The sequence below is a fragment of the Myotis lucifugus genome, unplaced genomic scaffold, assembly GCF_000147115.1.
Source record: "Myotis lucifugus unplaced genomic scaffold, Myoluc2.0 scaffold_37, whole genome shotgun sequence".
NCBI classification, from domain to species: domain Eukaryota; kingdom Metazoa; phylum Chordata; class Mammalia; order Chiroptera; family Vespertilionidae; genus Myotis; species Myotis lucifugus.
Genome location: NW_005871085.1, coordinates 3,200,381 through 3,226,021, shown reverse-complemented (window position 1 = coordinate 3,226,021; position 25,641 = coordinate 3,200,381). Strand labels below are relative to the sequence as shown.

General features: G+C 40.5%; 2 protein-coding genes across 2 annotated transcripts in view; one reads left to right on the top strand and one right to left on the bottom strand.

Moving 5' to 3' along the window:
- The window catches only part of LOC102417369 (cytochrome P450 4X1), a 47,861-nt gene that overhangs the window by 10,290 nt on the left and 11,930 nt on the right, over positions 1 to 25,641 (bottom strand). Inside the window, exons 3-8 of the mRNA XM_006087279.3 lie at positions 25,058 to 25,102; positions 23,114 to 23,241; positions 20,992 to 21,119; positions 20,753 to 20,907; positions 1,537 to 1,643; positions 581 to 771 (exon numbers count right to left, since the gene is read on the bottom strand). Coding sequence (XP_006087341.1) covers positions 581 to 771; positions 1,537 to 1,643; positions 20,753 to 20,907; positions 20,992 to 21,119; positions 23,114 to 23,241; positions 25,058 to 25,102 — 754 coding nt within the window. The remainder of the gene's footprint in view (positions 1 to 580; positions 772 to 1,536; positions 1,644 to 20,752; positions 20,908 to 20,991; positions 21,120 to 23,113; positions 23,242 to 25,057; positions 25,103 to 25,641) is intronic.
- LOC102417055 (lysosomal-associated transmembrane protein 4B-like) lies at positions 6,297 to 7,349 on the top strand. Its single transcript, XM_014454545.1, is given in 2 exon segments — positions 6,297 to 6,453; positions 6,456 to 7,349. Coding segments are annotated over 2 exon segments (660 nt in total). The 5' UTR covers positions 6,297 to 6,311; the 3' UTR covers positions 6,974 to 7,349.

Sequence of the window (25,641 nt, the reverse complement as noted above, 5' to 3'; positions counted from 1 at the left end):
TATCTGTGTGGGGGGTGAGCTCGTTGAGGGTAGGACCCACACCAAATCTTGCATGTAGTTTTAGTGCCTCAGTATTTAAAATGTCCTCAGTCCATATTTGCTAAACTCAACTTCAGTGTGCATCATTTAGTGCTATGTTCAAAGTCCAAAGCCAATCCTGAGGAGTAAACAAGAAGACAGGAGAGACTTAAATGACACAGATGCTCATTCAAGTCTCTCAGAAGAGGAGCCCCACTTGAGCCCCACCACTCAAGCTCTAAATGCAAGTTTACAGATCAACTCCTCATTTCCAATGCACCAGAAATTGGGTGAAAGAAAGAAATAAGATGTTTCACACACTACTGCTTAGAAAAACAATGAAACATGTAACTTATGGATACATGAACCTCTTTTGCAAAAGGCAAAGGGATAGCTTTGGGCCCTCTAGAGAAAGAAAAGAATGGTAGCCTCCCTCTTCGGTTTCTACATACACATCTTTTGAAGCACTAGTCACCAAGGCGCTAGAAGAAGAAAGAAGAAAGAAGAAAGAAAAATCCCAGGAGGAAAACAAGATGAATTGTTTAGGGATGCAGAATCTTACCAGGTGATGGAAGACCCATCCCCCAGGATGTCCATGATCTCCTCCCGGCATCTCTCCTGATGCTCAGGGTTCTGAGCCAGGAGGTGGAGGAGCCAGGCAAGGCTCCCTCCTACGGTGTCTTGCCCTGCAACCATGAACGTGTTCACCTCAGCATACAGGTCAGCATCTGAGAAGCTGTTGCCATGTTCATCCTAGAAAGTACAACAGAGGTATGCAATTTCAGTTTATAGATGCTTGGAGCTCCCATCAAAATAATGGATTTAAGGAAAAAATGATCATTTCCAATACAAGTGTCAATTTTATTTTATTTTTAAAAATTTCTTTATTGACTAAGTTGTTACATATATGTCCTTATCCCCGCATTACCCTTCATCCTCCCCACTCATGCCCTCACCCCGCTGTTGTCTGTGTCCATTGGTTAGGCCTATATGCTTGCATATAAGTCCTTTGGTTGATCTCTCCCCTTACCCTCACCTTCCCCTACTTTCCCTCTGAGGTTTGACGGTCTAATCAACGCTTCAATTTTAACTCAGTTCAACAAATACATACTTCGAGTCACACTTTGCCTAGAGCATAAAGGAGGACCAAAGCTAGAAAAGGACAGTAGACCTTGCAAAGAGTTCTTCTAATCATCCTGTCAGACTTATCCAGCACCTCATCATCAACATTTTATCAGCTTATCTGTGACCCATTTCCTTGTTTTCCTATCAGGTATCTTTATGATAGTAACCAAATCCTGTCAAATCAGTAAAAAATGTAGTCCAACCCGACTTTCTCTAATGACAAAGCTGAAGATTCTATCTTTACCTCAGATTGTATAAAGCCAGCCCATCAATTCAAAAATATTGTTAAATTTAGTTGATCAATTTTGCATTTGTCTCCTCTCCTCCCACTCATCCACCTACCCACACAGTTAATTAGATATATGAGCAGGCTCAGAAATTTGAAAGATTTACCTGGGCAGAAAGTAAAATATCCAGAAAATCCCGAAACTTCCTATTGCCAGTTTTGCCATGCTCCTTCTCGTCCTTGAGGGCTTTCCTTCTCTCCCGGATTATCTGGTCTGTGGTATAATAATTCCCCATTATCAAAGTGACAATAAAGTAAATAAAATAAAATAAATTTTAGAGCAAGCCATCACCCATAAATAACTTCAAATCTTGCCCAATTTCCTGAGGTCAGAGTGGTTATATCTATTAAACAGATTTAATTTTGCAGATATTTATTTTCCTATCAAATGACAATTTTTTAAAAATATATTTTATTGATTTTTTACAGAGAAGAAGGGAGAGGGATAGAGAGTTAGAAACATCGATGAGAGAGAAACATTGATCAGCTGCCTCCTGCAAACCCTCTACTGGGTATGTGCCCACAACCATGGTACATGTCCTTGACTGGAATCGAACCTGGGACCCTTTGATCTGCAGGCCGATGCTCTATCCACTGAGCCAAACCAGTTAGGGCTCAAATGACAATTTTTGATCAAAGCTCCAAAAACCGAGGCTTTGAGTCAAGATAGCAGAATAAGTAAATGTTGTGCTTGCCTCCTTCCATTGTTACCTCAAAATAGCAATTAGTTGTAGAAAAACCACCTTTGAGAACCACCTGAACATTAGCTGACTAGAACTCCTATAATCAGGCATATGAAGAAGAAGCCATGTTGAGACTGCTAAGAGGGGTGGAGATGCAAAACGAGCTTGTCCCATATCCACATGTTGTAGTTACCAATTGGGAGGGACATGAGTGGGCCAACAGCACCAAAGACTCAATTACAACAGAAGGGCTCACATAACCCATACAAGAGAACATAGTTCTCAAGTACTTAGAACACAGGTCACAAGTACTTAGCTCTTGGAGCACCTAGCACAGGTGATCAGGAAGAGTGCACTACTGAGCCCCACCGACACCTACTACAAAAGATCACAATAACAAGAGAGGGAGACTTAGCAGATCTACCTAATACACAGAGACAAACACATACAGGCAGACAAAATGGGGAGACAAACAAATGTACCTCAAATGAAAGAACAAAAGAAATCCCCAGAAAAACAACTAAGTGAAATGGAGGCAATTATGTTCAAAACAAAGGTTATAAGGATGCTCAAGGAATTTAGGAAGAACAATGGAGGATCTTAGTGAGAACTTAAAGAGATAGTAAGCATTAAAAAGGACATTGAAACCATAAAAAATAACTAGTCAGAAATGAAGAATACAATATCTTAAATGAATAATATACTAGAAGGAATCAACAGCAGGTTAGATGAAGCAGAGGATAATAGTGTCAACAATAAAAATGAAGTAAAAAAGAAAAACAACTCTGAGATTTAGAGGACAAGATAATATCTAAGCACAGCAACAAAGTGCTGGCCAGTAGATGAGTGAATAAAAAAGCTGTGGTACATTTACACAATGGAATACCAGTAGGCCATAAAATAAACATTTAAAAAAAGGAAATTTTACCCTTTGCATCAGCATGGATGGACCTGGAGAACATTATGCTAAGTGAAATAAGCCAGTCAGAGAAAGATAAATACCATATGATTTCAGTCATATGTGGAATCTAATGAACAAAAGAAACTAACAAACAAAAAAGAGAAAGACTTATAGAGAGCAGGCTGACAGCTGTTGGGGGTGAGGGAGGGTTGAGTGAGGAAAGTGGGGAAAAAATTGAGAGAGAGAGAGAGAGAGAGAGAAATCCCTTCATAGATACAGACAACAGTGTGGTGATTTCTGGGGATAGGATTGCTGGGGGTAGGGAAGGTGGGTGGAAGTAGAGGAGGGAATAGGGGTGGGGGATAAATGGTGGTGGAAAAAAACATCTTCAAGAGAGTAGATAGAGAGAAACCAAGATGGCGGCATAGGTAAACACTGGAAATTGCTGCCTCACACAACCACTTCAAAAATACAACTACAAGACAAAACAGACATCATCCAGAACCATGGGAAGGCTGGCTGAGTGGAAATTCTACAACTAGAAGGAAAGAGAAAAGCACACTGAGACTCAGAGGAGGTGCGGAAGTAAAGTGCAGAGGTACGGAGGTGCTCGCGAAAAGGGCTGGCAACTGAGGATGCGGTTGTCTTTTTCAATCGGGAAGGAGTCATACGCTCCTGACTGCTCTGAACTCCAGTTCCGGGCAAGTCTCTGGGGACCCAAACTCATACGGGGAGAAACTGGACTGTCTGGCATCGGGCAGAACTCAAATGCAGCTTTCTCTCAGAGGTGTTTGCAGCAATTACTGAGGAACACTGAGACCTGGGGCCTCTTAGGGAGGGCTGAGGATCAGCCATAGCTGTTTGCTCTGCCCTGTTGATTCACTGAAACCCCGCCACACCCAAGCTGTGAGCAGAGGCTTTTGCATATGAATGACCTGGGCCTTTGCAATCTAAAATTACCTAACAAACTGCAGCTGGGTCAGAGAGACCCAGAACATCCAAAAGAAGGCCCAAGGCTCCACAGCAGCTTGCATTGCTTCACAGCTAGGCCTCATCTAGGCACCTCCAAACCCCAAACAAAGAAGAGGAATCTGCAGATCTCTCCGTAGCTCCTGCTGGGTAGCTTCAGGCAGAGGCTAAATTAGCACCTCCTTAGAAATCCAAGAGCCAGTGTACCCAGTGGTCAGAGTGGAACATCCAGATTACAACTCCTCAGATCCATAAGGGATACACTCAGGGGGCAGTCTCAGTGAGCACCAAAGCCCCACTGAAGCACGTCTTGCCCCATAAGGGTGTCTCCAGCACAGAAGTTCTCCCACTGTAGACACAGCTGATTCTCACAGCCAATTGGCCTGGAGGTCAATTCCTCCCAGTGATACCTACAACAATCAAGGCGTAACTACAACAAGACTGTGCACACAGCCCACAAAGGGGTGCACCAAGAGTGTCCACCTCAAGTAATTGGGGAGGCTGAGCCACTGGGCCCTATAGGACACCTAGCACAGAAAGCCACTCTATCAACACAGGGAAGCAGCCAAAATGAGGAGACAAAAAAACAGGTCACAAATGATAGAAATGAAGGAAAGCAAACTACTGGATATAGAGTTCAAAACCACGGTTATAAGGTTACTCAAGAATCTTCTAGAAACCACTGATAAATTTAGTGAGACCCTCCATAAATCTAGTGAGACCCTCGAGGATATGAAAAAGGACCAACTAGAAATTAAGCATACACTGACTGAAATAAAGAACATTATACAGATATCCAACAGCAGACTGGAGGATCGCAAGAATCAAGTCAAAGATTTGAAATGCGAAGAAGCAAAAAACAACCAACTGGAAAAACAAAAAGAAAAAGAATCCAAAAATATGAACATAGTGTAAGGAACCTCTGGGACAACTTCAAGCATACCAACATCCGAATTATGGGGGTGCCAGAAAAAGAGAGAGAGCAAGATATTGAAAACCTATTTGAAGAAATAATGACAGAAAACTTCCCTTACCTGGTGAAAGAAATAGACTTCCAAGTCCAGGAAGCGCAGAGAACCCCAAACAAAAGGAATCCAAAGAGGACCACACCAAGACACATCATAATTAAAATGCCAAGAGCAAAAGACAAAGAGAGAATCTTAAAAGCAGCAAGAGAAAAACAGTCAGTTACAAGGGAGTACCCATACGACTGTCAGCTGATTTTTAAAAAAATATATTTTATTGATTCTTCACAGAGAGGAAGGGAGAAAGATAGAGAATTAGAAACATCGATGAGAGAGAAACACCGATCAGCCGCCTCCTGCACATCTCCCACTGGGGACGTGCCCGCAACCCAGGTACATGCCCTTGACCGGAATCGAACCTGGGACCGTTCAGTCCGCAGGCCGATGCTCTATCCACTGAGCCAAACCGGTTTCAACTCAGCTGATTTCTTAATAGAAATTATGCAGGCCAGAAGGGAGTGGCAAGAAATATTCGAAGTGATGAATACCAAGAACCTACAACCAAGATTACTTTACCTAGCAAAGCTATCATTCAGAATTGAAGGTCAGATAAAGAGCTTCACAGATAAGAAAAAGGTAAAGGAGTTCATCACCACCAAACCAGTATTATATGAAATGCTGAAAGGTATTCTTTAAGAAGAGGAAGAAGAAGAAAAAGGTAAAGATACAAATCATGAACAACAAATACATATCTATCAACAAGTGAATCTAAAAATGAAGTGAATAAATAATCTGATGAACAGAATAAACTGGTGAATATAATAGAATCAGGGGCATAGAAAGGGAGTGGACTGACAATTCTCGGTGGAAAAGGGGTGTGGGGGGTGCGGGAAGAGACTGGACAAAAATCGTAAACCTATGGATGAGGACAGTGAGGGGGGGGAGCGGTAAGGGCAGAGGGTGGGGTGGGAACCAGGTGGAGGGGAGCTATGGGGGGAAAAAAGAGGAACAACTGTAGTAATCTGAACAATAAAGATTTAATTTTAAAAAAAGAGAGTAGATAGGTGATAAATAGATACATAGATAGATAGATAGAGAGATAGCTCTATCTTTAAAAAATAAAGTTATAGGCCTCCGCCCGCCCCTCCTTCTCCCGCCGCCTCTGGAGAGCAGGGTCCAGCCACCGCAGTTGCTTGGAGCTTTCAGAGCGCGCGCAGCCAGGGTCCGCGGGGTGAGCCAGCAAGGGGGCCGGAGCCGGAGCAGGAGCCGGAGAGGCCGAGGAGCAGCAGCCCCGCGCGGCGGACGGAGCAACACTCCGAGGGTCCAGCAAACTTGAGCAGCGCTCGCGCCCCTGCCCGCGGTCGATGAAGATGGTCGCGCCCTGGAGGCGGTTCTACTCCAACAGCTGCTGCCTGTGCTGCCATGTGCGCAAAGGCACCATCCTGCTTGGCGTCTTGTACCTGGTCATCAATGCCGTGGTGCTGTTGATTCTGCTGAGCTCCCTGGCGGACCCGACCAGTGTCACTTTTCGAGTTCGGAACTGGGAGGAGACTTAGAGTTCATGGATGATGCCAACATGTGCATTGCTATCGCAATTTCTCTTCTCATGATCCTGATATGTGCAATGGCTACTTACGAAGCGTACAAGCGACGTGCTGCCTGGATCGTCCCTTTCTTCTGTTACCAGATCTTTGATTTTGCTCTGAGTGCCTTGGTTGCCATCACTGTGCTGGTTTATCCAAACTCCATTCAGGAGTACATACGACAGCTGCCTCCTAATTTTCCCTACAAAGAGGATGCCATGTCAGTGAATTCTACCTGTTTGGTCCCTGTTGTTCTTCTGTTTATCAGCATTCTCTTGGCTTTCAAGAGTTACTTGATTAGCTGCGTTTGCTACCAGTACATCAACGGCAGGAACAACTCCGACGTCCTGGTGTGTGTTACCAGCAATGACAGCTCGGTGCTGTTACCTCCGTACGATGATGCCACTGTGACCGGTGCAGCCAAGGAGCCGCCGCCTCCTTAGTATCTGCCTGAGCCTGACAGTGGGTGGAGCAGAGCAGAGCAGAGCTTGGCTTTGCAGAGATCGAGGCATTAGTTCTTTCTCTTCTGAGATGCGCTCTCCGAGTTATTTGTTGCTGAGATGTTGCAACTTAAATTTTAAGTGTTAAGTTGAAACCCTCTGTATTTTTAAACGTATGCTTTAGCTAGAGTACTGTGATAGGTTAGCTTCCCTGGACACCCTGGGCGCCAATTCCTGGCAGTCTGGGTGGACTTGAGGCAGAGAAGTCTGGTTTTGTGCCCCTGGGCCCCAAGTTGGGGGATTCATCACATTTTTTCCCTCTCTGTTCCCTCTGTCTCTTTCAAAAGTATCAAATAAAATCAAAATGAAAAAATAAAAATAAAGTTATAAAACAAAAAAGAATTATAAAAATGAGGAAACTCTAAGGTAACTCATAGGGGTACCAGGAGGAGAAGAGAAAGAGAGCAAGGGATCAAGAACTTATTTGAAGAAATAATAGGTATAAACTTCCCTAACTTGGTTAAAGAAAAAGACCACCTATCTAGGAAGCACAGGGGGTGCCAATTAAGATGAACTCAAAGTGGCACACACCAAGACACATTACAATTAAAATGACAAAGGCTAGAGACAAAGAGAATCTTAAGAGCGGCAAGAGAAAGATAGTTCCATACAAAGGAGCTCCCATAGGCTGTCAGCTGATATTTCAACAGAAACACTTCAGGCCAGAAGGAATTGGCATGAAATATTCAAAGTAATGAAAAGCAAGTACCTAAAACCAACACTACTCTATCCAGTAAGGCTATACAATTAAAGATGAAATAAAGAGCTTCTCAGACAAGAAAAAGCTAAAGGAGTTCATTGCCACCAAACCAGTATTATAAGAAATATTAAAGGGTCTTCTTTAAGAAGAAGAAAAAAAGAGGAACATAGTTATAAAGACTAACAGGGCAATAAATATGTACCTATCAATCACTACTTTAAATGTAAATGGATTCAATGCTCCAATCGAAAGACATAGGGTAGTTGAATGGATAAGCAACAAGACCCATATATATGCTGCCTACAAGAGATGCACTTCAGATAGAAAGATATATACAGTCTGAAAGTAAAGGATGGAAAAAGATATTTCATGCAAATGAAAACAACAAAAAAAGCTGAGTTAGCAATACTTATATCAGACAAAATAGATTTCTTTTTAAAAATCCTCACCAGAGGATATGCTCAGAGACAGGAAGGGAGATAGATAGATAGATAGATAGATAGATAGATAGATAAACATTGATGTGAGAAAGAAACATTGATCGGTTGACTTCCATACATGTCCTAACCAGGGATTGAACCCACAACCCAGGTATGTGCCCAGACTTGGAATCAAACCAGAAACCTTTTGGTGTATAAGACAACACTCAACCAACTGAGCCACTCCAGCTGGGCCAGACAAAATAGACTTTAAAACAAAGGCTATAATAAGAGACAAGGAAGGACATTTTATAATAATAAAGGATCAATCAAACAAGAGTATATAACACTTGTAAACATTTATGCACCCAACACAGGATCAAGTAAATAGAAAGGTAATAATGACAGATATAAAGGGACAGATCAGTTATAGTAGGAGACTTTAACACCCATTGAAATCAATGGATAGATCATCCAGACAGAAAAACAGTGGCTGTAAATGGTACATTATACCAGATGGATTTAACTTAATATTTTCAGAACATTTCATACCAAAGCAGCAGAATGTACATGGAATATTTTCTAGGATAGACCAAATGTTAGGCTACAAAACAAGTCCCAATGCATTTAAGAAGGTTGAAATCATATTGAACATTTTCTCTATGCAACTAGAGCACAGTGGTATGAAACTAGAAATCAATTACAAGAAGAAAAATAAAAAACACACAAACACATGGAGGCTAAATAACATGCTACTAAACAATGAATAGGTTAACAATGAGATCAAGGAAGAACTCAAAAGATACCTGAGATAAATGATAATGAAAACACGATGACCCCAAATCTATGGGACACAGCCAATGCAGTTCTAAGAAGGAAATTCATAGCAATATAGACTTTCCTCAAGAAACAAGCAAAATCTCAAATAAACAATCTACCTTATACTCAAAGGAACTAGGAAAAGAACAACAAACCCCAAAGTAAGTAGAAGGAACAAATTATAAAGGGCAGATTGGGAATAATGAAATAGAATCCAAGAAACAATATAAAGGATAAATGAAACCAAGAGCTGACTCCTTGAAAACACAAACAAAATTTTTAAATATTTAAGCAGTCTTACCAATAAAAAGGAGAGAGAACCCAAATAAATAAAATCAGAAATGAAAGATGACAACTGACACCATAAAATATAAAAGGTTATAAGAAAATACTATAAACAATTATATGCCAACAAATTGGACAACCTGGAAGAAATGGATAACTTCCCAGAAACACAATCTTCCAAGACTGAAGCAAAAAGAAACTCTGACCAGACTGATTACAACTAATGAAATCAAAGCAGTAATCAAAAATCTCCCAACAAACATAAGTCCTGGACCAAATGGTTTCATGGGTGAATTTTACCAAATATTCAAAGAAGAACTAACACCTATTTTTCTCAAAGTATTTCAAAAAATTGAAGAGGAGGAGGGAAGACTCCCAAGCTCCTTTTATAAAGCCAGCATTACCCTGATTCAAAAACCAGACAAATACTTTACAAAAGAGGAAATTATAGACCAATATCCCTCATGACCATAGATAAAAAAATTAACAAAATATTAGCAAACCGAATTCAGCAATACATTAAATAGATTATACACCATGATCAAGTGGGATTTATTCCAGGGATGCAAGGTCAATTCAGTATCCACAAATTAATTAATGTGATACACTATATAAACAAAATGAAGGATAAAAATCATATGATCATATTAATTGATGCAGAAGAAGCATTTGACAAAATCCAACATCCATTTATAATAACTCTCAGCAAAGTGGGAATAGAGGAAACATACTTTAACATAATAAAGGCTATATATGACAGACCCATAGCCAACATCATACTCAACAGTGAAAAGCTAAAAGTGTTTCCTTAAAATAAAGAACAAGACAAGGATGTCCACTTTCATCACTTCTATTCAACATAGTATTGGAAGGCCTAGCTACAGCAATCAGATAAGAAAAAGAAATAAAAGGCATCCAAATTGGAAAGGAAAAAATAAAACTGTCATTATTTGCAGATGACATGATACCATACATAAAAAAATCCAAAAGAGTCCACAAAAATAATATTAGAACTGATAAATTAATTCAGTAAAGTAATAAGACAAAAATTAATATACAGAAATTGGTTGCATTTTTATATGTCAACAATGAACTATCAGAGAATTGAAGCAAACAATCCCATTTAAAATTGCATCAGAAAAAAGAAATAAAATTCCTAGGGATAAATTTAACCAAGGAGATAAAATACCTGTAATCAGAAAATTAAAAATCTTGAAGAGCCAAAACTGGTTTGGCTCAGTGGATAGAGCGTCGGCCTGCAGACTGAAAGGTCCCAGGTTCGATTCCGGTCAAAGGCATGTACCTGGGTTGCGGGCACATCCCCAGTAGGAGATGTGCAGGAGGCGGCTGATCGGTGTTTCTCTCTCATCGATGTTTCTAATTCTCTATCTCTCTCCCTTCCTCTCTGTAAAAAATCAATAAAATATATTTTAAAAAATCTTGAAGAAAGAAATTAAGAAGATACAAATAAATGCAAGTATACATTGTTCTCATGGAAGAATTAGCATTGTTAAAATGTCCATACTACCCAAAGCAATCTGTAGATTTAATGCAATCCCTATTAAAATACCAGTAGCATTTTTTTTTTCAAAACCAGAATAAATAATCCAAAAATTTATATTGAATCACAAAAAAAAGACCCCAAATAGTCACAGCAATTTAGCAAAAGGACAAAATTGGAGGTATCACATTACCTGATATCAAGTTATACTACCAGGTTATAGTTATCTTACTGCCTTGGAGAAAACATAGGCAGTAAACTCTCTGACATTGTTCTTAGTAATATTTTTTTCTGATTATTCTCCTTAGGCAAAAGAAACAAAAGAGACCCCAATCAGCATAGCTCAGCATTGACCTATGAACCAAGAAGTCATGGTTTGACTCCCAGTTGGGGCACATGCCCAGGTTTTGGGCTCAGTCCCTAGTGTGAGGTATGCAGGAGGCAGCTGATCAATGATTCTCTCTCATCATTGATGCATCTCTCTCTCTCTTCTCCCTTTCTTGTTATTTAATCCACCCATCTGCTGATGGGCACTTAGGCTGTTTCCAAATCTTAACTATTGTAAATTGTGCTGCTATGAACATAGTGGTGCATGTATCCCTTCTAATTGGTGTTTTTGGTTTCTTGGGATATATTCCTAGAAGTGGGATTAGTGGGCCAAATGGGAGTTCCATTTTTAACTTTTTGAGGAAACTCCATACTGTCTTCCACAGTGGCTGCACCAGTTTGCATTCCCACCAGCAGTGCATGACGGTTCCTTTTTCTCCACATCCTCTCCAGCACTTGTCATTTGTTGATTTATTGATGATAGCCATTCTGACAGGTGTGAGGTGGTACCTCATTGTTGTTTTGTTTTGCATCTCTTGGATGATTCGTGATCTTGAGCATGTTTTCATATGTCTCTTGGACTTCTGTATGTCCTCTTTCAAAAAGTGTCTACTTAGGTCCTTTGCTCATTTGTTGATTGGATTGTTTATCTTCCTTTTGTTAAGTTGTATGAATTCTCTGTAAATTTTGGAGATTAAATCCTTATCTGAAATAGCATTGGTAAATATGTTCTTCCATGCAGTGGGCTTTCTTGTTGTTTTGTTGATGGTTTCTTTTGCTGTGTAGACGCTTTTTATTTTGATATAGTCCCATTTGTTTATTTTCTCCTTAGTCTCCATTGTCCTAAAAGCTGTGTTGGTAAAGATATTGCTATGACATATGTCTGATATTTTGCTGCCTATGGAGTCTTGTAGGATTTTTATGGTTTCTCGCCTTATATTAAGTCCTTTAGCCATTTTGAGTTTGTTTTGTGTATGTTATAAGTTGGTGATCCTGTTTCATTTTTTTTGCCTGTATCTGACCAAATTTCCCAGTACCATTTATTGAAGAGACTTTCTTGACTCCATTGTATGTTCTTGCCTCCTTTGTAAAATATTAATTGAGCATAATGGCTTGAGTCAATTTATGGGTTCTCTGATCTGTTCCATTGGTCTATATGTCTGTTCTTGTGCCCATACTAGGCAGTTTTGAGAACCATGACTTGGTAATATAGCTTGATATCTGATATTGTAATCCCTCCATCTTTGTTCTTCTTTCTCAGGATTGCTGTGGCTATTCAGGGTCTTTTTTTAATTCCAGATGAATTTTTGGAGAGTTTGTTCTAGATCTTTGAAATATGCCATTGGTATTTTAATGGGAATTGCATTGAATCTGTATATTGCTTTGGGGTGCATGGACATTTTAATGATGTTGATTCTACCAATCCATGAACATGGTATGTTCTTCCATTTGTTTATGTCCTCCTCTCTGTCTTTTTTCAATGTCCTGTAGTTTTCTGAGTACAGGTCTTTTACCTCCTTAGTTAAGTTTATTCCTAGGTATTTTCATTTTTTTATTGCAATGGTAAATGGGATTTTTTTAAAGTTTCTCTTTCTGTGAGCTCATTATTGGTGTATAAAAAGGCCATAGATTTCTGGGTGTTAATTTTATATACTTCTACATTGCTGAATTCATTTATTAGGTCTAGTAGTTTTTTGATGGAGTCTTGGGGGTTTTCTATGTATAGTATCATGTCATCTATGAATAAGGACAGTTTTACTTCTTCTTTTCCACTTTGGATGACTTTTATTTCTTCTTCTTGTCTGATCGCTATGGCTAGCACTTCCAATACTATATCGAACAGGAGTGTTGAAAGTGGGCATCCTTGTCTTATTCCTGTTCTTAGGGGAAATGGATTTAGTTTTTTCCCCATTGAGTATGATGTTGCCTGTAGGTTTGTCATAAAAGGCTTTTATTATGTTTAGGTATGATCCCTCTATTCCCACTTTGCTGAAAGTTTCAAGAAAGGGTGTTGGATTTTGTCAAATGCTTTTTCTGCATCGATTGATATGATTATGTGATTTTTGTCTCTCAATTTGTTTATGTGATGTATCACACTTATTGATTTGCAGATATTGTATACCATCCTTGCATCCCTGGAATAAATCCTACTTGGTCATGAAAGTGGTGAAGTAACAACCGATGGTCATGGTGTATGACCTTCCTAATGTAATGCTGGATCTGATTTGCTAGAATTTTGTTGAGGATTTTAGCATCTATGGTCATTAAGGATATTGGCCTGTACTCTTTTTTTGCGGTGTCTTTGTTTTGGATTTAGGTTAATGCTGGCTTCATAGAAAGAGCTTGGGAGTGTGCCTTCCTAAATTTTTTGGAATAGTCTGAGGAGGATAGTTTTTCTTTGAATGCTTGGTAGAACTCTCCTGTAACACTGTCCAGACCAGGACTTTTGTTTGCTGGAAGATTTTTGATCACTGCTTCAATTTCTTCAGTAGTTATCAGCCTATTCAAATTTTTTTATTCTTCCTGATTGAGTTTTGGGAGCTTGTATTTTTCTAAGACTATGTCCATTTCTTCTAGGTTGTCCATTTTGTTGGAATAGAGTTGTTCATAGTATTTTTTCATAATCATTTGTATTTCTGTGGGATCGGTTGTTACTTCACCTCTTTCATTTCTGATTTTGTTTATTTGGGTCCTCTCTCTTTGCTTTGTGACGAGCCTGTTCATCAATCTTGTTTATCCTTTTCAAAGAACTAGCTCTTGGTTTTGTTGATCTTTTATACTGTTTTTTTTGTCTCTATATCATTTATTTCCACTCTGATCTTTATTATTTCCTTCCTTCTGCTTAGCTGGGTTTTTCTTATTGCTCTCTTTCTAACTCTTTGAGTTATAGGGTTATCTTTTTTTTTCTTGTTTTTTGAGGTAGGCCTGTGGAGCTATGAACTTCCCTCTCAAGACTGCTTTCACTGTGTCCCATAGATTTTGGATTGTTGTGTTTTCATTGTCGTTTGTTACCAGGATGCTTTTTATTTCTTCTTTGATCTCTTTGGTAACCCAATCGCTGTTTAATAGCATGCTATTTAGCCTCCAAGTGTTTGATTTTTTTCATTGTTTTTAATGTAGTTGATTTCTAATTTTATGCCATTATGATCTGAGAAGATGCTTGATATGATTTCTATCTTCTTGAATTTGAAGAGACTTTTCCTGTGTCCCAATATGTGGTCTATCTTTGAAAATGACCCGTGTGCACTTGAGAAGAATGTATATTCTGTGGCTTTGAGGTGAAATGTTCTGTAGATGTCAATTAATTCCATCTGATCTAGTGAGTCATTTAGGATAGATGTTTCTTTGCTGATTTTTTGTTTAGAGGATTTATCCAGTGGTGTTAGTAGGGTATTAAAGTCCCCTACTATGACTATATAGCTGTTGACCTCTCCCTTGATATCTTCCAGAAGTTTTCTTATGTATTTGGGTGCTCCTGTATTGAGTACATATATGTTTATCAGAGTTATATCTTCTTGATAAATTGCTCCCTTTAGTATTATGAAGTGGCATTTCTTATCTCTTGTTATGGCATTTACTTTGAGGTCTAATTTGTCAGATATAAGTATTGATACCCCAGCTTTTTTTTCATTTCCATTCGCTTGAAAATTTCTTTTTCCATCCCTTCACTATCAGTTTGTGTGAGTGCTTTGTTCTGAGGTGGGTCTCCTGTACACAGCAGATATATGGGTCATGGTTTCTCATCCATTCAGCTACCCTATGTCTTTTGATTGGGGCATTTAATCCATTTCCATTTAAAGTTATTATTGATAGGTACTTGTTTGTCGTCATTTTTATTATTTATGCCTGTGTTCCTTCTTCCCTTCCTATTTCTTCTTTTTATAGCAGTCCCTTTAGCTTTTCTTGCATTGCTGGTAATAAACTCCCTTAGTCCTTTTTTGTCTGTGAAGCTCCTGATTTCACCTTCAATTTTGATTGATAGCCTTGCTGGTTATAGTATTCTTGGATTCAGACCCTTGCTTTGCATGACTTTGTATATTTCATTCCATTCCCTTCTGGCCTGATGTGTTTCTGTTGAGAAATCAGTCACTAGTCTGATGGGGGAATCCCTTGTAGGTCACTTTCTGCCTCTCTCTGGCAGCCTTTAAGATTCTTACTTTGTCGTTGGTGTTTGCCAATTTAATTATAATGTGTCTTGTGTCGGTCTTTTTGGGTTCACCTTGTTTGGGACTCTGTGAGCTTCTTGGACTTGTGTCGGTGTTTTCTTCCCAATATTAGGGAAGTTTTCTGCCATTATTTCTTCAAACAGGTTTTCTATTCCTTGTTCAGTTTCCTCTCCTTTTGTCACCCCTATTATGCAGATGTTGTTTTGTTTTGTGTTGTCCCAAAGCTCCCTTAGGCTCTCCTTCTGTTTTTTAAGTTTCTTTTTTTTTTCCAGTTGCTGCTCTGCTTGGGTATTTTTTTCCTACCTGTCTTCTGGCTCACTGATGCAGTCTTCCACTTCTTCTAGTCTTCTATTGATGCGTTCTATTGTATTCTTTATTGCAGCGATGTCATCCTTCATTTCTTTTTGGTTCTTCATTTCCTCTTGGTTTCTTACGCATGTTGTTGAATTTGTCTTCCATCCTTTTCAGCGTCCTTATGACCATTGTTCTGAATTCTTTCTCTGAAATATTGCTTGCCTCCATTTTGTTTACTTCCTTTTCTGGTGATTCCTCCTTTTCTTTCATATGGAGGCTGTTTCTTTGTCTCTCCATTTTTGCTCCTCTCAGGGTGTCTAGTTATGAAGTTCACTCTCTACTGCGTTGACTTAAAGGCACAAAATACAACATGACAAGACACAAGACAGAGGGCACCAAACACGAATGTATTCACGATACCAATAACCTCAAATAAAGGTGACCACCAGAGAAAAGAGAGTTAGGGGAGAGAAAAGAGTGCAAAGATGATATTGAGAAAGGAAAAAAGGTAAGCAAGAAAAGAAAGAGAAGAAAAAAGAAGGGGAGGAAGTATATGTATATGGGGAGAAAACTCAAAAAACCCGACAACTAATCCAAAAAATGCAAACAACAAATACCCAAAAAAGAAGGAGGGAAGCAGAATCTGAAGAGGTAGAGCTTATTTCCAGCATGTAAGGTCAAGGAATTGAATGAATGGGGAAATAGCCACAGTTCAGTATAGAGGAGGTAGAAAGAGAGTGAGTGTATAAGAAGAAAAGTAAAAACCAAAATACAAAAAATTAAAACATATATATGAATATATATAAAAGAAAATTTGTATATATGTGTATAATTTTTTCCCCTTTCTTTAGTCTATCTATCTATGTATTCATCTATTTTTGGAAAAAGATAATAGAGAGTAGATAGGCCTGAGTTGGTCATTGAAACTAATGAAGTTATTAGTAGAAGAAGAGAACAAGCAAGGGGAGGAAAAACAGAAGCATAAAAAAAACCAGAAAAAAACAAACTAATAAACAATCAAACAAACAAACAACAACAAGACAGGAAGAAAGAAAAAAAGGAAAAAAATTTGGCTAGTGAAGAAAGAGAAAAGAGAAGTGTGCATGGACTTGGAGCAGGGGAGAGGAAATTAGATATATGAGTAAGATCAATTTTTAACAGGGAGTAAAAAGAAATGGTAGAGAAAAACTAAAGCAGGAACAGGGTAAGAGAAACAGGATGAAAAAGGGGAAAAGTGAGGAAAAAAGTGTTGGCATAAAGGAAAAATCGAGATAGAGTAAAATAATGCTAAAATAAAAATAAAAATAGAATGTAGAACACCAATCCAATAAAATTAAAATAAAATAAAGAAAAAATAAAATAAAACTTTAGAAAATGGTGAAATAATAGTAATAATAATTAAAAATAACAATATAATAATAAAAATGTAAAATAAAGTGAGAAAAAAATTTTAGTTTCTTAAGTAAAAAATAAAAAAGTGAAGTTCATTCGCTTCAGAGGAGCTTCAATGACCCATGGGTTTAAGACCCTTCTCTACTGTTCTGCCTGGTATATCTGTTTCCTGTCAGGTAGTCAGTACAGTGTTGAAGTTCCCAGCCATCCACTGCTCCTCTGTGTCATAAGCCACAGCCTTGATTTCAAGCAGGTGGACTCGCTCTGCTCACTTTGTTTCTCTGCCTGCCTTCAGTTGTATTTGCACAAGCATCTATTTCTGACACAGCCCCTGGGTGGCAGTGTTTATGTATTAGTTTCTGGGACCAAATGGCCCCTCAACCCAGTCCCCTAGGGTTCCCTGGGGGTGTTTAGGTTCTTCCTTTCCCTGCTGCACTCAAGACTGGATTGGAGGGATGGACTGTCCCAGAGCTGGTTTCCTGCTCATTTCTCCCTATTCTTCTCCCCAGTTTCCACAAAAACCACCTTCCTCTGCAGTCTTGGTGAGTGTTTTTAATTGGAAGATCCATGTACTGGATTTAGCAAACAAAAGCAAGGAAGTAAAAAGGACAAAGCAACTGTGCTGCCTCGAATCTTTCTCCCCCCGTCACTGCACAGCCAATATAGAACTCCCGGCTGCCTTTCTGGGCACAGTCTCCCATGGCTGTGAGCTTAGATCTAGCGTCCCCCACTTCCAGCAGCCCTGTGGACCCCCTTCCACATTTGAGGGCTACACTGACCCCAAGGGCCACAGATTTAGTGCAGCACAGTCTCCCTCTGGGATTCTAGTCCCAGCTGCATGTGTTTCTCCCTCCAGCCTGGACCCAGATCCCACCTCTCTCCAGGCGATCTGATACAGAGAATATTTTGATGGTTGCCAGATGGGAGGGGGAGGGAAGCTGAATGAAAAAGGTGAAGGGATTAAGAATTACAAATTGAAAGTTACAAAATAGTCAAGGGGATGTAAACTACAGCATAGGGTATATCCTATATAATAAAAGGCTAATATGCAAATTGACCAAACAGCAGAATGACCAGTCACTATGATGTGTACTGACCACCAGAAGGCAAACGCTCAATACAGGAGCTGTTCTCTGGTGATCAGTGTGCACCCACAGGGGGAGTGCCACTCAGCCAGAAGCTGGGCTCACGGCTGGCAAGCACAGCGGTGGTGGCGGGAGCCTCTCCCACTTCCGTGGCAGAAGTAAGGATGTCAGGGAGCGGCCTAGCCATCAGTCATACATCCCCCAAGGGCTCCTGGACTGTGAGAGGGTGCAGGTTGGGCTGAAGGACGCCCCCCCCACCCCCGCGAGTGCACGAATTTTGTGCACCAGGCTTCTAGTCAATACTACTGTAATAGTATGTATGGTGTACTAGAGTTATTGGGGGGATTACTTTGAAAGTTATATAAGTGTATAACTACTATGCTGCATATTTGAAACTAATATAACATTGAATGTCAGTTGTAATTGAAAGAAATTTAAAATTTAACATTTAATTTTTTTCCTAATACTTTGCATTTTTAATCATAATTATTTAATATCAAGAAAATGTAAATATTTTTTCACCAAGTCATATGTTGATGCCACAAAATCCACTCTTATTTATTCCAATGAGGCATATAAATATTAACATTTTCTGTGTGGGCCATGATGGGAACAGGTTTGAGAACTGCTATGCATAATGCCTATTTGTGTCTTAAATTGTTTCTAACCTGCTTATCTGAGTGTCCTTCTAACAATATCTATGTTCATGTGTTTATATGTGTGTGAGTGTGCATGTTTAGGTGTATCTTGCAAATTTCCTAGGACAAATATATATTACTAGAGGTCCAGTACATGAATTCATGCACAGATGGGGTCCCTTGGCCTGGCAGCTACTGGGGCTGATGTGGGGGGTGGCCCAGCTGGGGGAAGGGATCGTGGGATGTTGGCTGGCTGCCCCCCCCAGGGCTTATCGGGTGGGTTCCCGCATTGAGTGTCTGCCCCCCTTGTGGTCAGTGTGTGTCATAGCGACCAGTTGACCGGTCGTTCAGTTGCTTAGGCTTTTATATATATAGACTAGAGGCCCGGTGCATGAAAATTCGTGCACTCGGAGGGGGTGCATCTCTCAGCCCAGCCTGCATGCTCTCACAATCCGGGACCCCTTAGGGAGGGACCAAAAGGCCAGTCCAATCGAAGCATGGCTCCGGCTCCCCAGAGCCTCTGGGCGAGGTGAGGGACCAAGATTCCCAGATTGCAGCATGGCTCTGGTTCCCCAGAGCCTGCGGGTGGAGGGGAGGGACCAAGAGGCCAGTTCGATGGCAGCATGGCTCCGTTCCCACAGCTCCCTCCTGCCGCCACACTGTGGGCAGCCGGGACCCAGGACAGACTCCCACCATGGGCCGCTGGGACCCAGGACCAACTCCCACCGTGCTGCTGGGACCAAGGACTGACTTCTGCCATGCTGGCCAGAACCCAGGACTGACTCCCGCCATGCCGCCGGGGTCCAGGACCCAGAACCGACTTCCGCCACAGGTCACCGGGACCCAGGACTGAGTTCTGCCATGCCGGCCGGGACCCTAGCCTGGTGTTCGGTCATCCATCCAGACGTTTTCGGTCATGATGGACCCCGGCTCTTTATATATTAGGATATTTAACATTGATTCAATTCCAGGAAATGTTCAAAGTGCTTTACAAATATAGACATATTGCCCTAACCGGTTTGGCTCAGTGGATAGAGCGTCAGCCTGCGGACTCAAGGGTCCCAGGTTCGATTCCGGTCAAGGGCATGTACCTTGGTTGCGGGCACATCCCCAGTGGGGGGTGTGCAGGAGGCAGCTGATTGATGATACTCTCTCATTGATGTTTCTAACTCTCTATCCCTCTCCATTCCTCTCTGTAAAAAAATCAATAAAAATATATTTAAAACAAAAACAAAAACAAATATAAACATATTTCATCATCACCACAAACCTATGAGTTAAATCCTTTTTATCTCCATTTTATAGATGAAACTGAGACAAAGCAGTAACTTGCTCAAAGTCACACTGCTAGTAATTGGTGGAGCTAAAGGAGGATTAATTAACTGTTCAATAAGCATTTTCTATTGTTATGTTCATTAAAAAGTAATATTGAATTGTTTAGAAAGTTTAATCTAGTTCAACTTCTTTGTTTATGTTTTATTAAAACTATTTATTTTTGAAACAAGCTTTTAAAACTTTTTTTTTAATTCTGGTAATAATGCTTATCAGAGATTAACCCACTTAATGCATTTTAAGTGTACAATGCAGTATTGTTAACTGTAGGCACGATGTTGTAGAGCAGCTCTCTGGAACTTATTCGTCTTCCAGCACTAAAACTTCATACCAATTGGATAATTCCCCATTTCCCCCTTCTTTGATTGTATGTTCCTGTTTACTCTGTTTCCCTATTCATTCCTGTGTTGTATGAATATTTTTCGCTTGTCATTATTACTGCAAGCAGGTGCAAATAGCCAAATACTATTTATGCTTTGAAATATTAAGTGCTCACTTGTTACATTTGTATTAATAAAAATTGTGCATAATAAAAATTATAGAATACATTGAAAACTTCTCTCTCATAAAACACTACTATGAATGTAGCAAACTTCTCTAAAGGACTTGCATTTAAAAGCTCCATTAAGAACAAGAATTCTTTCTCTTTTCACAACCAGATACCCAGTAAATGGCTGAATTATGTATCATTGACCTATTCTTCTCACAGACACAATACAGTTATGACAATGTATGCACTCGGGCAACCCAAACCCAAGAAATACCTGTGTACTGATGCAAAGTTTTGATTATCTTCTGTAAGCGGCGCTTCTCAGGGCTGAATTTGAAAATGATGTCAGAGTGATATAAGAATCTGAACAGGCGGTTATAGACGATTTCACTGCTTTCACATAGCCCTTTAGCATAATGATCATGGGAACTAGAGAGAAAATGGAGATAATATCTCAATAGGTGACTGATAATGGCAAACAAATGTGGGGTTTTTTGCCCTCCTGTCACTAACCTGTTTATCTGGCAGTTGGTCTCCCGGCTGAAAGTGCATTTCATGAGTGTGTCCAGGCTCATCAAGCTGATGTCCTCAAAGACCTCCAAAACTGATTCCTGGGCGCCGCAAACCTTCTCCCATTTATCCTGACACAGGAAGTCAAGATCAACATCACCATCCAAGTGCCTTTATGTGACCCTGCCCTTATGATGTAAGGGAGACAACCCTAACCTAGCCAAAATTCATACAAGCAAATAAGCTAAATGTTTACTTAGCATCAGGAAGGGGGGGAAATGCACCCAGCTGGGTGAGAAAGAGCATGGAGCCAACCAGATGCCCAGTAAATGGCTGAATTAAGTACCATTGGCCTTTCAGTTATTACCATAACTCTGTCTTAAAACAAACAAAATCCTAGTGAAACAGATAATCTCTGATACAAGACCCATAATTACAAGGAGTCTGCCCAGGGCTTCCTCCACCTTCAGTCCCCAAACTGTTAGGCTCCCTCACCCCATCACTACTTCCAACCACCATAATTGTACCTAGAATAAACTTGGAACATTAAAAGTAAAAATACTAATAAGTCTAAATGTTTAAGTTCAGATCAACTGACATTTATTGAGTAACAATACCTATAGCTAGGTGCTAAGGATTTGGAGGCCACACAAAAAAAGGCAAAGAGATGTTTTTAAAGTTTTTACCTAAGTGTCAACTGTTTAGTCACTTGCTATCACCCTGAATGATGTAAGTTTTATCGAGTACAGAAGTGAGTTTAGAAGAAAGGAGGAGAACCAAGGGGAGGCTCAACGCTGGAGGCACTTTGGCACAATTCAGCAGAAGGAAGAGCTGTGAGAGGAATCTCAGGGAAATGTGGGACTGAGAAGTGAGGGAGACAGAAATGGTTGATTGAAATGGTGATAAAATCAAAGGCCACCACTGGCTGATATGAAATTGTGAGCCAAGCTGCATAGCACCAGAATCTGAAGAGCATGCCCCCTCTCACTCTAACCTGCACCTCAAGTTCTCTGCCTCGACTGGTACTTACTTACTTTCACCACAGTCCCAGCAGACTGGAGGGAAAATCCGCTTCTCTGAGCTTAGCTGAGAACCAAGCCAATCAGTGGTTCTCTCGTGCAGAAAGGGATAGACTTGCAGATGAAGGTGGAAGAAAACTTTGGCTTTGTTTGTTGGGTTGGAAGTGTTTCCGATGAAACTGTTTTAGTACATTACTAGTCTGATTTTTAAATAAGTACAATTTAAAAGTGTATCATTCACACCTGGAGTTTATGAACAGAAGTCATTTATAAACCAGGGTCTGCCCATAGGAACAGTCCTCTGCATCCTTCTCATGCCCCTTTGGAAGGGTGCAGATCAGCTCCTAATGATCCTCCATGAGGAAACTCACATCTGTGACTTTAATGTAGACACTTATCATTTGCCAGGTCATTTATGGCTATCAGGCAAGTCCATTCCAACCTCCAAATATTTGTTCATACTAACCTAACTCACTCTGCCTAAGTTTCCTCATCCATATTATTCACATATTCAAGTCCAGCTCAGATTTCATGATAAATGTGAGTCTCCTCTGAATTTGAAGCAATTATAGCTACTCCAGATTTCCTTACCTGTCATCTACAGCATTTACCATTGGAATCTTACTACTTTGATTTACTGCCATAGGATCTCAAAATATATCTAAGACAGACAACCAGATCTTCCTCTTTTTTATCATCCCAAAAAACATAGCAAAGGCTTACATAGACACCTATTGCTTAGAGGGTACTTGTGCATTGGTTGATTTCTAGAAATCATCCCCCTTTGACTTTCACTACCCACTACACATATGTCTAATCCATTTCCTGTTGGAAGTATTTTGCAACACATCAGAACACTTTTTTTTTCTTTTGTATTGATTTTTTACAGAGAGGAAGGGAGAGGGATAGAGAGTTAGAAACATCGATAAGAGAGAAACATCCATTAGCTGCTTCCTGCACACCCACTACTGGGGGTGTGCCCGCAACCAAGGTACATGCCCTTTACTGGAATTGAACCCGGGACCCTTCAGTCTGCAGGCCGATGCTCTAGCCACTGAGCCAAACCGGTCAGGGCCACATCAGAACACTTTTATCCCTTCACTTACCAGCATTACATTTACAGACTGGGCCATCACGCTGGTGTGGGATTTCAGGATGTTAAAATTGAATGCGGGAGTTATTAGGCGCCGGTGCTGGGACCACCTGATTCCATGTAGACTCAGTAGTCCTTCTCCTTGAGACATAAGCGGCACAAAAGCATTTTATTAGAAGGAGAGGTGAGGAACAGACATCATGGAGTGACCATGATGTACAGTCATGATGTAATAGAATGTCAAAGTAGTGCTCATATATTAAGATCAAGGTGAATTTTGATGCTTACATCTGGGATGAATGTAGTTAGCATTGTCAGCAACTCCACTTTATGAAGCCTTATGAGAGTGTTCATACTGAAATCAGCAGTTACTACCTGTGTAATAATTAAGTCACTTAACCTTCCTAAGGCTTGATTTTCTCAATGACCAAGTGTAATAATAAATATCTACTTCACTGTGTTTCAATGAAGATGTATATATAAGGCACCTTGCCTGGTCTCTAGCTGCCAGTGGAGATACAGCAGATATTCATCTTCTCTCTCTCCAAACCAACCCATAAACTATACTGTGAGCACAAAATTCACAGGGAACTGGACAAGAGTGTCCATTGTGTCCCCACATAGCTCCTCCTTGAGCCCTCGTCAGTGCTTCACATCCATGAATGATACAAACAGAAAACACTTATCAAGGCCAATGCCTCATAATCTTCTGTTACCAGGGGGGTCATTAAAGATTTGGCTTTAAAAGAAACGTAAAGCATATCCTATATAATAAAAGCCTAATATGCTAAGTGTCTGGTCGACCAGTCGGCCATTCAACCAATCAAAACGTAATATGCTAATGATATGCTAAGGCCACTCAACTGCTTGCTATGACGCACACCGACCATTGATAGTTGACTTGTTGATCAGTCTCTATACCACCAGGGGGCAGATACTCCAACTGGTAGGCTAGCTTGCTGCTGGGGTCTGGCTGATTTGGACTGAGTGAGACGGGCCGGACATGCCCTGGAGCCCTCTCGCAGTCCCTCCCTGGCTGGCCAATCTCCCGCATCCCTCCCCAGCCCCAATCATACATTGGTGGGGTCCCTTGGCCTGGCCTGCACCCTCTTGCAATCCGGGACCCCTCAGGGGATGTCAGAGAGCCGGTTTTGGCCTGATCCTGCAGGCCAGGTCAAGGGACCCCACTGATGCGCGAATTCGTGCACTGGGCCTCTAGTTAATATATGATTGCCATCCTTCATTGAGGGCTTACAACATACCGGGCTTGTAATGCATGGTCGGGCACTGGTATGGAGACAGCTATTACAATCAGTCCTGAAAATGTTTCATTTAATCCTCACAACAGTCCAGAGATGTAACTCTCTTCCTCATCATCAAAGGTGAGGAAACAGAAGCTTGGCGAGATTAATTGACTTCCCCAAGACCAAACTCAACTAGTCAGTCGGGGACTGTATTCCAATTCAAATAGTTCTAAATCCAAAACCCATGTTCTTTCACTTAATTCCTTTCTTGTCTAACATAAATACCAATTACGTAGCTAAAAGGCTTAATTTATCTGCTCATGGAATATTTCCAAGCTGTACTTTGGAGCAAAATTTTACTGATTTGCATACAGAAGTAGAGGAAGTCTAAAAAGAAAGGGAAGGAGCCACGAAAACAAGAGAAGAAAGAATAAAATAAAAAATACTGATGGCTAGGCTGCAATTTTAAAGACAGATGGTACAGATACACATATATGCTGCCTTGAGAATGAGATTTCAGGGACAGAACTGGACAAGGAGGATTCCTAGGAAGTTGTGCTGTTACCATAGCACTCCCTCCTGACCTTTCCCCTAGATAACTTGCAGTGTAGGTCTACCATACTCTTAATGCTTTTGAATTCCGACGTGAGTTTCTTTGGAATGCTCTACTATAGCAAGGGGGCTTCTAACAAGTGAGTGGGTCACATACATACCGAGTAATGAAGCCAAGAACCTGTACAAGTACTGGGACTTGGGATCTGCAGAGTCAAGCAGAAGAAACAAAAGACAGCATTAGAGGAAAATTATCAAAGTTGGTGAAGGTTTTCTCATTTTCCCACATTAACCCCAAATAGTCAAAGGAAACCCAGGGCTCACTCTTGCAGCCCTTGGCAGGTGTAGGGGTTGGGGAGTTGACAAAACTCTTGGTTCTGGATTCAGAGAACAGCAAAACCCCTTGAGACAGGACAGGTGCATGGAACCCAGAATCTTTCCTCATTTTACACTTCTTAGGGACACAGAGATTACCCGCAGGTTACAAAAGTGTCCAGAAACAGGAAGTTGGGGACAACATAATGATATGGGTTTTTTTGGGGGGGGGGGGTGATAAAGGGGGGACGGGGGAATAACTATCGGGGTTGGGGGAAAACTCCATATAGCAAAGTATAAATGCCCATTTGTTGGTCTTCCTGAAATCTAAGAGAGATGGTTTAACTCTCCCTAATCCTCTAAGAAATAGTCGGGAAACCACCGGGGGAAATTGCTGATAATATGGGAAATTTTCTATAAGAGATGGAGA